This window comes from Trichosurus vulpecula, chromosome 6, assembly GCF_011100635.1.
Source record: "Trichosurus vulpecula isolate mTriVul1 chromosome 6, mTriVul1.pri, whole genome shotgun sequence".
In the NCBI taxonomy this organism is placed as follows: domain Eukaryota; kingdom Metazoa; phylum Chordata; class Mammalia; order Diprotodontia; family Phalangeridae; genus Trichosurus; species Trichosurus vulpecula.
This window is the reverse complement of record NC_050578.1, coordinates 43,904,766-43,920,894: the sequence shown is the minus strand read 5'-3', so window position 1 is coordinate 43,920,894 and position 16,129 is coordinate 43,904,766. Positions and strand designations below refer to the sequence as shown.

Genomic DNA, 16,129 nt, shown 5'->3' with positions numbered 1-16,129 from the left:
TAAAAAGACAAATCCGGGGGGCTCTGGAGACATAGTCAAATGTAGGCTAGCGAGCAAATAATCATAACTTATTAGTAATTATGGCTTAGAGTTCAATAATGCTTTCTGGATTACAAAGCACGCTGGCCATCTATTTTTCTCATATGATACACACACACAGAGACACACAGACACACACACACACACACACACACACACACACACACACCATGAAGTAAGCAGTGTAACTATCATTATTCCCATTTTACAGATGAGAAAGCCAGCTGCAGAGAGATTGAGTGACTTGCCCATAGTCAAGCTGTTTATATTGTTAGCTAATAACTGGCAAGTCTGGAACTTGAACCCAGCTCTCCTGGTACACATCCAGTGCTATTTGCACTACATTTAAAATGAGCAAAAAGTTATGTGTTCTACAACCATACTCAATTACTTGTTCCTTGTGTTTATCCCTGACTGGTATGGATTCATCTGGCCCATACCATATATGGTATGGTATTACCATACATAGTAATGAGGATGCCAACATCTTTCACTCCACCTTAAAGGTGCATTGGAAGTTAAGCCCCTCTCTTGGCATTGATTCTTGGGCTCCATCCTCTATTACAGAAACTTCTACATAGCATAAAATGAATTAAAGACTCGGCAGTTGTCCCATGAACTTGATTCACGTAGATAACTAAGCTATATTTTTCGGGTGAGGAAGTTGATGCTCATGGAAAGCAAATGAATCAGGCAGAGTCATGCATGATCCAAGGCAAAATTCGAACTCCTTGCTCCAAGTCATGTTCTCTATCCACAGCACCATACTGGGTATATATAAAGACAAAAATGAAACAGTCCTTGTTCACAAGAAGGTCACATTCTATCAGACAAATTCTTTCATCTGTAATACACATTATAATTAATTGAGTTATATTTTTTTAAGACTAAGAAGGGTAGACATTATACTAAGAGCATTTCCAGGATCCTCCTAATAAAGAAACTTTTCATAGCATTAACAATCACTGTTAACTTGGCCCTTAGATTTGGTGATATGGAAATTTCTTAAAGCAAAACTCCCTGGCTGTGGATTAATAAATAAATTCCATTGCATCTGTGAAAATGTGGCTTTTTCCATCATAAGCATCTACCATGTAGAGACCAATTCTTTTAAAAATGTCTTAACTGGTCTCCTTTGTTTCCATATTACCTCCATTTCACAGCCATTTATCATTTACCAACATTTCCTAGCTCTCAGCTCCCCCCCATCATTTGCCCCAGTCTCAGAGAGGCATCTCTTGTAACAAAGAATTAAAAAGATAAGGAAAAAAAGTTTAGCAAAACTAACCAAAATATCAAAAAAGTCTGTCATTACATAGTGTTCCACAGTCTCTCATCTCTAGCAAATAAGTAGAATGAGGTGCTTTCTCATATCCCTCCTTTGGAAGCAAGCCTGGTCATTATCATTTGTAATACCCCGATTTGGTCATTGTTCAATCATTTCAATCATGTCTGACTCTTTGGGAGCCTATTTGGGGGTTTCTTGGCAAAGATACTGGAGTCATTTGCCATTTCCTTCTCCAGCTCATTTTACAAATGAGGAAACTGAGGCAAACAGAGTTAAGTGACATGCCCAGGGTCACACAGCTAGTAAGTGTCTGAGGCCAGATTTAAACTCAGGTCTTCCTGATTCCAGGCCTGGTGCTCCATCCACTTTCCCACCAAGCTGTCCATCCCATTTTAGTGGAGAGATCAATTCTATGTATTTCTCTTTGTGCGGCATCTAGGACCACACCCTGCCTAATCAGGCGCTTAATGTATTTTGATGAAGAAGCAGATAACCTCAGGACAAATCAATATCCTAGAGCAATGGGACCTATTAAATTTTTATTGTGCAGAGACATAACTAAAGTAGAGCAACTTTAATTTAGTGATGGGTCACTACCAGGACTTATAGTTCTTTAGGACCATAGTGCTTAGATTCAGAGTAGATGCAGATAGGGACCGGGCCTGTGATTTCATTGGGATAGGAAACTCCAAGGTGAGGAAACACCCTGTTCCAAAGCAGGTCACCACACTATCTGCAAGTTCTATTCTTCGAGAGCTGCCTAGATCACTAAGATGCTAAATGACTTGCCAGGGTCATACAGTCAATATGCGTCAGAGGCAGAACTTGTAACCCAGATCTCTCTCACTTTGCCAGCTGGGTGGCGCAGTGGGTAGAGCCCTGAGCTTGGGATCAGGAAGACTCATCTTCCTGAGTTTAAAACCGGCCTCAGACACTTCCTGGCAAGTGACCCTGGGCAAGTCACTTAACCCTGTTTGCCTCAGTTTCCTCAGCTGTAAAATAGGAGTAATAATAGCCTCTACCTCCCAGGGTATTGTGAGGATCAAATGAGATAATATTTAAGAAATATTAAAAATATTAAGAAACACTTAAAACAGTGTGTGGCATATAGTAGGCATTATGCCAATGAAGCCAAAGTTCATATTAGATATCTGGGTAGCCACATCATACTCTCGACTCAGATTGGTGGCACAGTAGATAGAATGCTGAGCGTGGGGTCAGAAAGACTCATCTTCCTGAGTTCAAATCCCAGAGTTTGCCAGCAATCACACAGCTGACAAATATCTAAGCTCACATTTGAACTCAGGTCTTCCCAACTCCAGGTCTGGTGCTCTATCCACTGCACCACCACCTGCCATCTACATTAATAAACCTAGACTACAAATCAAGTGATAGTCTTACTACCTATTTTTTGCTAGATAGAACACACACAATTACTAAGTACCCAATAAGCATTTATTGACTGGCCCCTTGACTTTTTTATTCTTAGAGTTCAAGACAAAGTTTTCTCCATTTTCTTAGCACAGGCCATTAATTGTTAAAGTGGACTTATTCATGTATTGTTAGATTTTAGTTCTTAGGAACTGGGAGATCCTCCTCATGCCCCCTAGTACTTATACCCCTCAAGACAGAAGGGTCACATCTTCTGGCAAGACTTGGAACTCCACATAGATGAAATTTCCCCATAAGGTCTGATAGCGAGGAGGTATAGGACATTGGCTTGGATGTTCATCATAGAGTCATAAAGACCTGGGTTCAAATGTTACCTCACACCTTACCAGCTCTGTGCCTCCAGGCAAGTAACTTGACCTTACTGTACTTCAGTTTGCTCATCTGTAAAATGAGAAAGTTGGACTTGATGGTCTCTAAGGTCCTGCCTCCCTCTAAAACTATGATCTGCTGAAAAACTAGTCAGGGGCACCCATTCTCATAAGATCATTTAGCCTCTAAGGATAAATGCCAGGGATTGGAGTTTGTCCTAGGCCTAGGTATTGACATTGCTGATCCGGTAACTCTGAACTCAAGTCCACGTAGAATAGTTTAAGTGGATTTTTTCCTCTTACACATATACATACATATGATATACACACATATAATATACGTATGCATATATGCATTATGCATATAATATACATATATAATATACACATACAATATACATATATACACACATATATACATACATATAGACAATAAAAATTTTTACTAAAAGAATTATAAATCATTTACAAATAAAAATAACAATAATAATCATTGAAAAAGTATAGATGGCAACTTGCCTCTAGTAATGAAATATGTCTAGAAAAGATCCATTACCCTTCATTTTAAGACCACAGTTTATTGTGCCTCAAACAAGGCAATTGTATCTACAGCTCAGTTTTGTGTCAACTTGTGAAATTTGTTTTTCATTTTCACATTCAAAATTATTCAAAACAGAAAGGCTCTTTGAAAATCCAAATTTGAAAATCTAGAATCTTGACTCTGTCTAGTTCTATTTTTATAATATATGGAACCTATTTTTAGACTTATGGAACCCTACAAGGATTCTGTACTCACATAGACCAGGTTTCACCCTGAAGGCTGACTTCATAGATGAGTCATTTTTTTCTGTTTGACTCGTTATCTCTATCTGGAGTTGCTCCAAAAAATTCTTAAGTACCCTCATGAGATAATTCATATCTAAATTTCCCCAGCTGTGGGAAAAAGGGGTCTTCATCTCTCATACAGATGCTTAAGGGACCAAAGGCACATCACGTTCAGGATGGTCTACAGAAAACAGAGAAGGCACAAAGAAATCCTAGGATCTCGTGAACTCATAAAGAAATAAGTAAATTCCCCCCGAAAGAGAACTAAACTTGGAGATGCTATGTGGGCAACATTTGGACATTCTAGTGTGTCACTTTTTCCCACATAACCTTATATTTCTTTCTCCTCCTTGCCTATAGTCATAGTACTGTGATAATTCCCTTGGGTAGGTAAACATATTTTGGGAGGTGCTAAATAAATCATCCTCTTCTCATTGACCTTGTACTAAATAACTTGTAGTAATAGGAAGTGGCAAGATCTATCTAGATTTCCCCCCTACCCATAATGTCCTCAGTTTCCATGGCCATGTTGATCATTGTCTTCCTTCTCCAAGGAGCATACAGTATGAGGAAAATCCTCTTCTCCCTCTCGGAAATTCCAATTTCCAAATTCTCAAACCTGGAAACTTTCAAAGTTGAGGCTATGTCTGTGACACTAACAAGAAAATCTCCAATTTCTGGCTAGAAGGATAAGTTCAATTTGAATCATTCTGCTTAGGGAACTCAAAATCCTCCACAAAAATCTCCTCCACACAGCATTTTGGAGTTCATGTATTTCATGTACATTGTTCACGGACTAAGCTCTCGGGTCAGATGGATTTCTCCCATGCGTCACAGTGGGAAATCACTCAGTGGCCCAGCTTACCTATGGTCACTGGCCATTCATTGCTAATCAATGATCTCTAAAAAACTAAATCCTTTGGTTGTTTTCTCAGTCTTCCCCTTCCTTGAATTCTCCAGCTTACTGCCTTTGCTTCAAGTTCTCATTGCTTTCAATTGGCTTCCAGTTCTATCACTCTATTGGAGTCGACTCCCAGTCTCCCAAGTTCCAAGTCACCTTTGATCTTTTTTCCCTTCTCTCTCAGCCCCCATAACCAAACAGTTGCTAATTCTGCCTTTGTGACCTTTCTCACATCTATCCTGTTCTTTCCTCCCAACTATCCACCATCTTAGTGTATGTTTTATTGTTTTTAACTTGTTGCTTAGCCTCCTAATCTATGCCTCCAGACTGTCCATCTCTTTATTGAATCTATAGATGACACAAATATGACTGGGAAAAGTTAATACATTCAAGCAGGATTTTTAAAAAATAGTCAATAGATTGGGGTGGAAAGGTAAATCTAATAAAATGACATCTAACAAAGATAAATATAAAGTCTAGTACTTGGGTTCTAAACTTAGCTGCATGTAGACAATTGGAGGGGTCCTGGCTGGAGAAAAGTTCGTGTGAAACAGCCAGGGGGAGATAAGGAGGGTAGTGGACTAATTTGGAATCAACAATAATGCAGCAGCTGAACATCCGAACTAAAGCTTAGACTGCAGAGTCTCTACAACAAAAGAGGTGAGGATTCAGCCACATTCTACTCCAGTCAGGCCATATCTTGAATATTGTATTCAGTTCTGCGGGTTACATTTAAGGAAGGACATCAACAGTTTAGGTGGTATCTAAATAAGGAAGAGGAGAATTAAAATCACATCATGTCAAGAAAAGAGGGAAAAGTGGAGATAGTTTATCCAGAAAAAGAGAAACTTACAAGGGACACAACCCTTGTTTTCAATTTTTTTCAGCATTGCCACATAGAAGAGGCATTAGACATATTCTTTTTAGTCCCAAAGAGCAGAATTAGGATCAGTAGGTAGAAATTGTAGGGAGGAAGATTTGATTTGATATAAGGAAGAATTTTGTCCCAGAGTAGTCCAAAAATAGAATCAGCTGTCTCAGGAGATGGTGAATGTTTTCATTTTCACCGGAAGTTTCCAAGCAGAGGCCGGATGACTGCTGGGGATATTAGTCAGTCAAGCAACAAGCATTTATTAAGCACCTACTATATGCTAGGCACATTGCTAAGTGTTGGGGATATAGAGAAAGGCAAAAGGTAGATATTGCCAAATGGGATTCATGTTTTAGATATGATTTGAACTACATCCCTCCCAACTCTAAGATACATTATTCTCTGTTTCCGTGTCAGCAGTTCTCAAACTTTTTGGTCTCAGAATCCCTTTACACTCTTAAAAATCATGGAGGACCCCAAAGAGCTTTTGTTTGTGTGGGTTATATCTCTTGATATGTACCATATTTAAAACTGAAATGCCTAAGTATTTTTATGAAAATTATTTTGACCTCACAGACCCCCTGAAAGGGTCTTGGGGACTCCAGAGGTCTTTGAACCACACTGGGATCTACTTCATGAAATTCTTTCTTTAGGCAAAAGGTGTAGCTAGGATAGCCTAGAGATAAAAAGAAAGCTTACAACTAAGTTCCAAACATATTTCAAACTTCCGTATTTTTTTTTCATGGAATAATGGCAAATCCTAATAAGAGTCAAGGAGAGTTTTACTAGGCTCTGAACCCAGGATTATCTATCTTTCTTGCTGACATTCATTCCAGGGCTAAGAATACATTTTCAACTTGCCATACGCAATCTTAAGTGCACTTCGGCCCTCTCGGCTCTTTTTCTCCTGTTTGCTTTTTGTCTTTTTCTATTTGGTTTTATTTTATCTTGGTCATAACTGTGCAGGCTGGAATCAATATTTCGTTTGTCTATTCTTCTAATTCCTACAGCATCAGCTCTCACCTCAAATCCCCCTCCCCCTCATCCCTCTTTGCTTCCCAATCTTCCAATTTGCTATGCAGAAATAATTTCCCTTTACACTTCTGCCAATTGCAATGCCAGATGGCTGCGGTTCTGAGCTCCCCTTAACCCCCCTTGAGAACAGCTGCCATTGTCATTGCTATGAACACATCCCGGCTTTGAACCCATAGCTGAGACCCAAACTTGAGGCGGAATGGGGGGAGGGGCTAGCACACTAATGCAAGAAACCATGAAAACAGCACACACTTTCTCTCCCTCCCTCGCTGTTAAGCAATAGCCCTCAAGAAAAGCCTCTCTAGTGTTTTCTTCAATCATCTGTGTATAGAAATCTCATCACAGAGTTTAATTCCTTCTCCACCTGACTCAGCTTCCCAGCCATGAGTTCCCTTTTGTACCAGAAACTCAATTACAGCCCCTACATTTCCCAACCTGAAAACTAATGAAAAATTTAGCAATCACAACTGTGGAGTGTGGGTGCATGTTGCCTCCATACCCATGGACATGTGTGCATGTGTGTGCCTTTGCACATATGGGGTGTGTTTGTGCATATGTGTGTGCCTGTGATATTTATGCATTTGTATATCCGTGCATGCAAAGCTCTCTCTAAAGGGGCACTGAACTCTTACTCTCTCTTGTCTCTCTTCCCATGAATTCCCACTTAGATTTATTATCATAACTGGATTTAGTAGAGATTTTGAAACCTAGACCTTTAATAAAAACCTCCTAATTAAAGCAAAGCGTCAAAATTTCTATTCATTTTTTAACTATAGGTTAAAACTGGAACCTCCCCCTGCTCACCCCAGAATGGCCACATTTTTTGACTATTCTAGGATCTCAATGAATGAATCAAACCCCAAACAAACAAGAGACCCTAAGACAAACTCCAAATAGTCCAATGTATGTTTTGCAGAGATGGAATCAGAAAGGTTACTGCTTAGATAGTCATAGTTTTTCATTTTATTTTGTTTTGAAAATGTAGCTTTCTCCCATGTCAATTTAATTGTGGGTCCCCCAGGAACATCTAACTATGTAAGGAAACTTTTCTAGTGGTTCTCCCCTGTGACATACCCTGTCCATATTTCCTTTCTTCTCTCCCTGCTGTCAGGGGTGCTCCCCAGTGCACATTTTGTGGAAATTCCCAGGATGGTGATGTATTTGGCTGCCTCTCTGCTGAGGAATTTACTACCCTCTCTCTTGGCAGCAAATGAAAGACGTGGGTATTAATTTCTCAGTGTGTTTGGTAGGAACACCCGAGTGTAACGGCAAGAATGATACCCACCAAAATCTGTATGTGGTGCACAGCATGCAGCCATTTTAAAGGAGAGGGAGAGAAAGGAAAAAAGAAAAAGAGAAGAAAAGATTCTCCCAAGTTGACTTTTCTGCATTTTGTATTGGTTTGGGTTTTGGAGAGAGATGCGAGAGATTTCAGCACTGAGTAGAATTAAATGATGCAGCTGCGGGGATGCCAGGTCCCCCAGAATGGGATGCTTCGTTTAGATTCTCCACAATGCTATTGAAGCGCTTCTTTTCCTCCTGAAGAGACACAAACAGATGCAAACTTCTGTAAACACTTTAGAAATGAATTCAGTGAGTTTGGCCTCTCAGCAGTGCTCAATAGCTGACAGAAAAATGTCTAATTAGTGCAAGTGGACATAATAGGGCCACTTGGATTCCTTCCATCCTCCTCCACGTCTACTTTTCCAAGGAACTCAAAGGTCCTTTTGTTAACCAGGTCACCCTCTCTCAGGCTTTTGTGCTCCAATCTATTAAGGGTAAAAGGGGGGAAAATAGATTAGGCAATGTTCTCCGCTAAAATATAGAGCATGTTCATGGGGGATGCAGAATGGGGTGCTTGCAACGCCAGTTTACAGGTGCCTGGAGAGGGATTCCTCCATTGTGGATAGCCTAAAGCCCTGCCCCACGTGCACACAGAGAAGGCATCCCCTTTCAAGAACTGTCCTCTTTTCAGCAGATGCAGATTACGGAATCTGCTCACTTTTCTTTGCTTTCTCATTTTTTTTCTAGCCATTTCATTTCTTAAGTGCTGCTAAGAAGAGGGAAGAGGTAGGAAACAAGTTGGAGGAGGGATTCTTAACCTTTTTGGGGTCACGGACCCTTTGGCAGTCTGGTGAAGCTTGTAGACCCTTTTTCAGAATATTTTTTTATGCAAAGAATAAAATACAAATAAAATAACAAAAGTTATTGAAAATAAAGATGGATTTTTTTTCTCATCCATATTCACAGATTCATGGGGGGGGGGGTGGTCCACAGACCCCAGGTTAAGACTCCCTGAGTCAAGAGTTTGGGAATTTTTCTTAGATAAGCACAATAGAGATTGGGGGAGGGGAGAAATGGGCTCTTTCTCTTTTTAAAATTTGGATGCTGTATAATGAGTGTCTTATTGTTCGTCTTCTCAATGAGTTGGGAAGGGGCAAGAGAGAGGGAGGAAGAAAATTTGGAAGTGAAAAATTTCTAAAATTAATGGAAAAATTAAAATTTTGGTGAGACTTGAATTTGTATAAAATCCTTTTTTCTGCCACTATTGTAATTTTAGGAAGAGGGTGAACCAGTAGATACCCTTATTAGTCTGATTTAGCAAGATTTTTCCCCCACATTTTGTTCCATTACTTCACTAACATCCTACTGTGATGCTTCACTGTGTATGGAGGTGACCCTGGGTTACTGAAGGCTGCACTAATGGATCACCAGCTCTGTAAAGACCTGCCCAAACCATCAAGGCTTTGGGTGTGGGCCTAGGGAAAGCCTGCCTGTCTGTTGTCCAAGGACCAGCATCTTTAAGTTAGGAGAGACTAATCAATCAACTGAGCGCGGAATGATGAATTTCTCAGCCATTGCACTTTCAAGTACCAGAGTATTGTGGTGGAACTCAATTTGGAGTTAAAGAATTTGGGTTCAAATCTAGACAACTACAGGGCATGGTGGATAGCATCCTGGACCTGGAATAGACAAGACTTAAGTACAAACCCTCCTTAGCTGCACATTAACTATATGGCTCTGGACAAGTCACTTAACCTCTCTTATTAAGTCTTATCTTGTCAACTGTAAAATGGGCATAAATATCCCCTTCCTCTCAGGGCTGTTGTGAGATGACATTCATAAAGCACCTTGTGAACCTTAAAGCACTATATAAATAAGTGCTATCTGTTCAGTCATTTTTCAGTCGTCTCTGACTCTTCATGATCCCATTTGGGGTTTTCTTGGCAGATACTGGAGTGGTTCACCATTTCCTTCTCTAGCTCATTTTACAGATGAGGAAACTGAGGCAAATAGGGTTAAGTGACTTGACCAGGGTCATACAGCTAGTAAGTGTCTAAGGCTTGAATTTGAACTCAGGTTCTCAGGATTCCAAGCCCAGTGCTCTATCCATTGTGACACCTAGATGCCTCTGGTATTACATTAATCATCTTCCCCAAATTGAACCACAAACATTTCAAGGACACTTCCCATTCAGTGTATAGTCACTTGAATAGGCAGCCACTTTTCCTCTTTAATTTCAATCCTATCCTCCCTAATCCTTCTTCCCCTTAGATATTTCAGCCAGAACTAAGTAACAAAAAGTAGTGCCTGCATGACTATTATTTGTTTTAGATTGTAAGTTCCTTGAGGGCAGGTTTACTGTTACACATTACTTCGTAGAGTTCCTAAGTGTACAGAAGTACACTTGACAAATATTTTGACTCCAAAAGACAAAATAAAATTGAGTTGAACTAAACGGTCTAGAGTTCTACATCTATGAGTTCTACATCTAGGATCTGCTGAACTATAGAGGCATCTTGATCACTGTTGGTTGCAGGAATACTGAACAATGACAAAATTAAGTCTTTTTTTCTCTTCCATTAACAGCTTCCAATTTCAGTGTCCTTCTTCCTTGTATTTTGATATTCCCCATGAATAATGAGATAGCAAATCTGTAGCTGAAGAGATTCTGCTCTCCCTTTGAAAGCTGTCCTGTTCTTTTTTGTTTAATCCGTAATTTTAATTTCTAAAACTTGTCTCTTGAAACTAAAACAATTAATCTTGGGGAGGAGAACTGAGATACTCTTCTGCTGAGGTGGACCTATCTGAGGTGTCTTAATGTTACCAGTAAAAGTTGACTCCACTGCTGATCTTCAGTGATCAGCCCATCAATGCGTTGCTACTTTGACTTACTTATAATAAAATCTTTTTAATTCTAATAATAATAATAACAACAACAAAAGAAACTACAACAATTGCTGAAATAAAAGGATAGGCTGATCTTGTCATCAAGGCCCATTGGATCTTAGAAGAGGATGTTTCAAAGGTGCTATCAAGGAAGTGTATGATAGGGAGAGAAGATGGACTAGTCACTTGATTAGAGTGAATGATGATGACTAGAGAGAGGCCAGAGTGGTCCACTCATACCCTCTCAATATCAGAACAAAAGAAGGAATGCCTCCAGCACATTGGATGGACTCCCTAGAGTGAAATTCTGGAAGAACATGAGCAAGAGTCTCCCAAATGGCCAGACAGGGATGGGCTACAATCTGCATCACTGGAACATCCATATTGATAAGATAACAGATGAACTTAAGTATTCGAGTAGTAAGCAAACAGGCATTTTGGGGGGTTTTACAAAATGTGGTAGGCTTGAGATGTGATAGGGCTTTGCCTACACAGGCCTGAACAGAACTTAAATTCTTTTTATTCTCTCATATTTCTACCTTCAGAGATGATGCTTTTATCATGGTTCCTGGCAGGGTATGTATGTGTGCATGTGTGTGCTTGTGCGTGTTTGTGTGAATATATTAGAGGTGAGGTTGTAGCTGAAACTATCTGCTCACAAACAAGTTTGTAGATGCAGAACCCTCATTTCAGGTCCTGAAACTACTTGTGGCTCAGCCGTAAAGATTTATAGCCTGGAACTATTGTCAAAAAGGAGTTGAGTTTATACCTGTCCTCAGACACTCGCTAGCTGTGTGACCTTGGGCATGTCACTTAACCCTGTTTGCCTCAGTTTCCTCATCTGTAAAATAAGCTGGAGAAGGAAATGGAAAACCTCTCTAGTATCTTTGCCAAGAAAACACTAAATAGGGTCATGAAGAGTTGGACACAACTGAAATGACTGAGCAACAACAACCTCCCTTCCTGGTAACTGCAGGAAACCCCATCATAGTTTCAATATATTGAGGGTCAGCATAAAAAAATGAAATGGGAATTTTTGGGGAGTTTTGCAGAAGCCACTGATGACACATGAAGACCAGCAGACCCTATGACCAGATCCAAATTGTATAATAAGGTACTGTAAACATCCCATAAGACAAAAAGAAAAAATTCAGATTTCTTCTCTGAAATAGGGGAGGGCCAAAAAATTTTAGTGGATTTTCCAGATCATGGGGGGTACCACGCCCCTAACCTCTGCAATGTGGAAGGGATAACTGTCAACAACTATAGTGTTTTATGTATATTATCCAATTTGATCCTTATAACAACACCTCGAGGTAGCTGATATTATTTTGTAGAGGAAGAAATGAGGTAAGAGAGGCTAAGAGACTGGCCCAAGATAACACAGCCAGGAAGTGACTGAGTCTGAATTCCCAGGCTTTCAGCTTCAAGTCTAGCTGTTTATCCACTTACCAGAGGTGTCAGACCCTGGGGCTAAGGGCCTTATGCTGCCCAAAACCCTCCTGAGTGCAGCCCAAACTTAAAATCTAACTGGGAAATAGTTAACAAAATAAGTAAAAATGCAATAAAACATAGATAATATTACATTTTAAAACTAAGTTAATATGCAGCCTCTAGGGATCCCTACATATAAATATTTCTATTTGCATTTGACATCCCAACTGTATACTACCTACAGGTGCAAATTCAACTGTTGGGTGTCAAAACCACTGTAGTGTGACCCAGAATGGGGCCACCTAGAAGCAGAGTGAGCAGGGAACACACACTGATGGTCACACAGATGTAGAGCATCTCTGCATGTCCCTGTTTCTTTGCCATCCTGACCATCCCATCTTTTTCTTTTTTGTGACTTCCTTTTTCTTGGTCTCCTTGTCTCTCTCCTCTCTTTTGTCAATGATATGAACGTTTCTCCTTTATATTTTTCTCTTAGCACCTTACCTGGACTCCTCCTTTGCACTGATTACATCATGCTTTGCATCATAATTTAGTGTTTTTGTTTTTTTTTTTCCTGCCATGAGATTGTAAGTTCCTTGAGAATAGCATCCATGTCATATGTAGTCTCTAAAAGAGAGACAGCATGAGTCAGTGAATAAAGAGTTTGTGTCGGGTCTGGGGAAACCTTGGTTCAAGTTTCACCTCTAACACATGATGTCTGTGTCTGTGACCCTTGGCAAGTCTCAACCTCTCAGTGACATAGGCAACTCTCTAAGGTTATGATAGAAGATAGATAGATAGATAGATAGATAGATGGATAGATAGACAGATGGATAGATAGATGAGTAGTGATAGACAGATGAATAGTGATAGAAGATAGACATACAGACAGATGAATGGTGATAGAAGATAGATACAGACAGATCATTTATTAAACCCTTTCTAAGTTTCAGATACTGTGCTAAGTGTTGGAAATACAAATAATATCACACTAGACAGTCCCTGCTGTCAAGTAATTATACTTTAATAGAGAAAAAAACCATAAAAGAGAGATAAAAATTGGGAGGAGAGGGAACATAAGAGGAAGAAAATGATCCACACCCGGTGACGTGGTTGGAGATGTCAGGGGAGTGCTTTGGTGGCCTGGAATGGAGGGAGATAAGGTCAGAGCTGGCCTATCATAGCTCCAGGGATGTTCCAGGGGCAGAATCCAATTTCTTAATGGGGAAGAGATGGAGATGATGGCCACTGTGCATATGGCATGGCTGGAGATATCACGGGAGCACCAGTCTGCGTGGGTGAGGGGAATTTCTGCACCCGGAGTTCTTTCATCAGTGAAATCCCAAGTCCAGTCAAAGAAAGACTGAAATATGAGGAAGAAAGATCCTGAGATCGTATCCCACTCTACGGACTTTTCTAACCTTCTCTAATTCTTTCCCATTAGTTGTATTCTCTGCATGTTCTTTCCAGGCATACTTGAAAGCCTCCATCCTGGTCCAGGACTTCACAACAGCAACTGCTCTCGTGTTCTTGATGGACCGGTTCTTATATGGCCTTGATGCCTCTGGCAAACTCCTGCAGGTCGCCAAAAGTCTACACAAGCTGCATCCAACAATCCCAATTGCCCCCCAGGTGGTCATCCGACAAGCCCGAATCTCAGTCAACACAGGTAAGGTCTCCCTCCTGCCAGGCTCACCTCGGTTTCCTGCACCACTGCCGTGTCTTTAATTCCACTTCAATCAAAGGCCACTTGACTTTTGAGAAGGCATTTTGTCTGGCGAGGAAGATGGCACTTCTAAGATCCCAGTGTGCCATCGTTCAACCTCTATCCCAGCCCCCACCCCCTCCTATGTCTGCCTCCATGCCCTTCCACCCACCCTTTGCCAGCACAAAAGCCCTGGCATAAAGGGTTTCAGAGCCAACAGCAGTAGAGAAAATTGTGAAAGGGTGTGGAAAATACTAATTGGAGCTTTTGTCTCCTAACAAATCTGTCCTGCTGCTTTCAAACAGGGGTATCTGAATTGCTATACTTCAGACCAAGAGACTTTAAAAAGCAAATTAGAATTCTAGCATTTTCTCTGAGTTCTCCCTGTCTCTTTTCTATAAGGTCACTTGACTATACAAACAATGCAGCTGACAGGTCCCCTGAAGTAACTTGATATTTTCACTACTCATGGAGTATGGGCTCTACCTGAAGATGCTTTAAAGTTTGGGGGGTTGGGGTTCTGCCCTGCTACTTCTTAAGCCAAATGAAAAATGAGGCTGACCTATTTGGCTTGAGGTGTGGGGTGAGAGGAGGGAGGTCAATTATTTAATTGTTTTAATGGAAACTTCTAAATCTGGAATTACTTAAATTGCTTCTGATTTATTTTGAAGTGTGCTGCATTATTTTTATTCCCAAGAACAGAAATATAAGGGTCACCTAAAAATGAACAAGAGGCAAACTACATTAATTGGAAGGAGCTAAAGGCTTTACAAATACTATCTTATTTGACCCTTCACAAGAAGCCTAGGAAGTAGTTGTATTGCTCAAACCAGAGGGGCCAGGGAAGATGGGATGGTGGTAACAATAGACTCCATGGAACCTGGCTTTTTAGGGAAGCAATTTCATTTATATTTTAATTCTTGCAAGAGTATCATGGGCAACCTAGTTATTGATAAGTAAGATCAAGGGCCATTTTATTTTAATACCTACCTGTAGTAGGTGTTTGTTGTTGTTTAGTCATTTCGGTCACGTCTGATTCTTCATGACCCCATTTGGAGTTTTCTTGGCAGAAGTACTGGAGGGTTCACCATTTCTTTCTCCAGATCATTTTACAGATGAGGAAACTGAGGCAAACAGGTTAAGTGACTTGCCCAACAAGGAAGTGTTTGAGGCCAGATCTGAACTCAGGGCCTCCTGATTCCAGGCCCAGCACTCTATCCACTATGCTACCTAGCTGCTTCAATAAATAAGCATTTATTAAACATTTACTCTAAGTATGGGGATACAAAGAAAGGAAAAACATTGTCCCTACCCTTGGAAACCTAAATTACTCAAATCTAACTCTATTGAAGAATAACAGAAAGCTCTTTCCTAGAATCCAACTAATGCTTTTGGTGCAGTAAAAGGGGAGGGAGAAGTGGAGAACAAAAATTTATTAAGCACCTACTGTGTGCTTGGTAATGTCCTAAGTTCTTTACAAATGTTATCTCATTTGAGTTTTACAACAACACAAAGATGAAGGAGCTATTATTATCCCTATCTTACAGATGAGGAAGCCGAGAAGACAGAAGGTAAGTGACTGGCCCAGGAATAAGTATCACAGGCCGAATTTGAACCCAAATCTTCTTGACTCTAGGCTCAACACTCTACTGCACCAGCTAGCTGTCTAGAGTAATAAACCATATTTATAGAGTACTTCAAGGGTTATAAAGTGCTTTTCTGGCAATAAATAAATAAGTAAACAACATTAACAACAACAAACCAATCCTGTGAGATACAGAATCATTGACTCAGACTCGGAACTGGAAGGCATCTCAGAGACCATCTAATTCAAACTCCATTTTATAGATGAAGAAACTGAGGCCAACAGAGTTCAATGACTTGCCCAAGCATACAGAGAGGGTAAGCATAGGAGTAGAGATTTGAATTCAGCTCTACTGATTTCACGCTTTTCCTCCCGCATCGTAGATTCTGTGTTGTAGGTAGTATCTACACTAGTATCTCCATTTTACAACCAAGGAAACTGAAGACCAAAGAGTCCGTGTGGCTTGCCCCAATTAGTAAGTTTTAAAGCCTGTGCTTACGTCTTTGGCTCCATCTT

General features: G+C 40.3%; 1 protein-coding gene across 1 annotated transcript in view; it reads left to right on the top strand.

Annotated features, from left to right (window-relative positions):
* The window catches only part of ALPK1 (alpha kinase 1), a 129,886-nt gene that overhangs the window by 81,924 nt on the left and 31,833 nt on the right, over positions 1-16,129 (top strand). Inside the window, exon 4 of the mRNA XM_036764557.1 lies at positions 13,794-13,992. Coding sequence (XP_036620452.1) covers positions 13,794-13,992 — 199 coding nt within the window. The remainder of the gene's footprint in view (positions 1-13,793; positions 13,993-16,129) is intronic.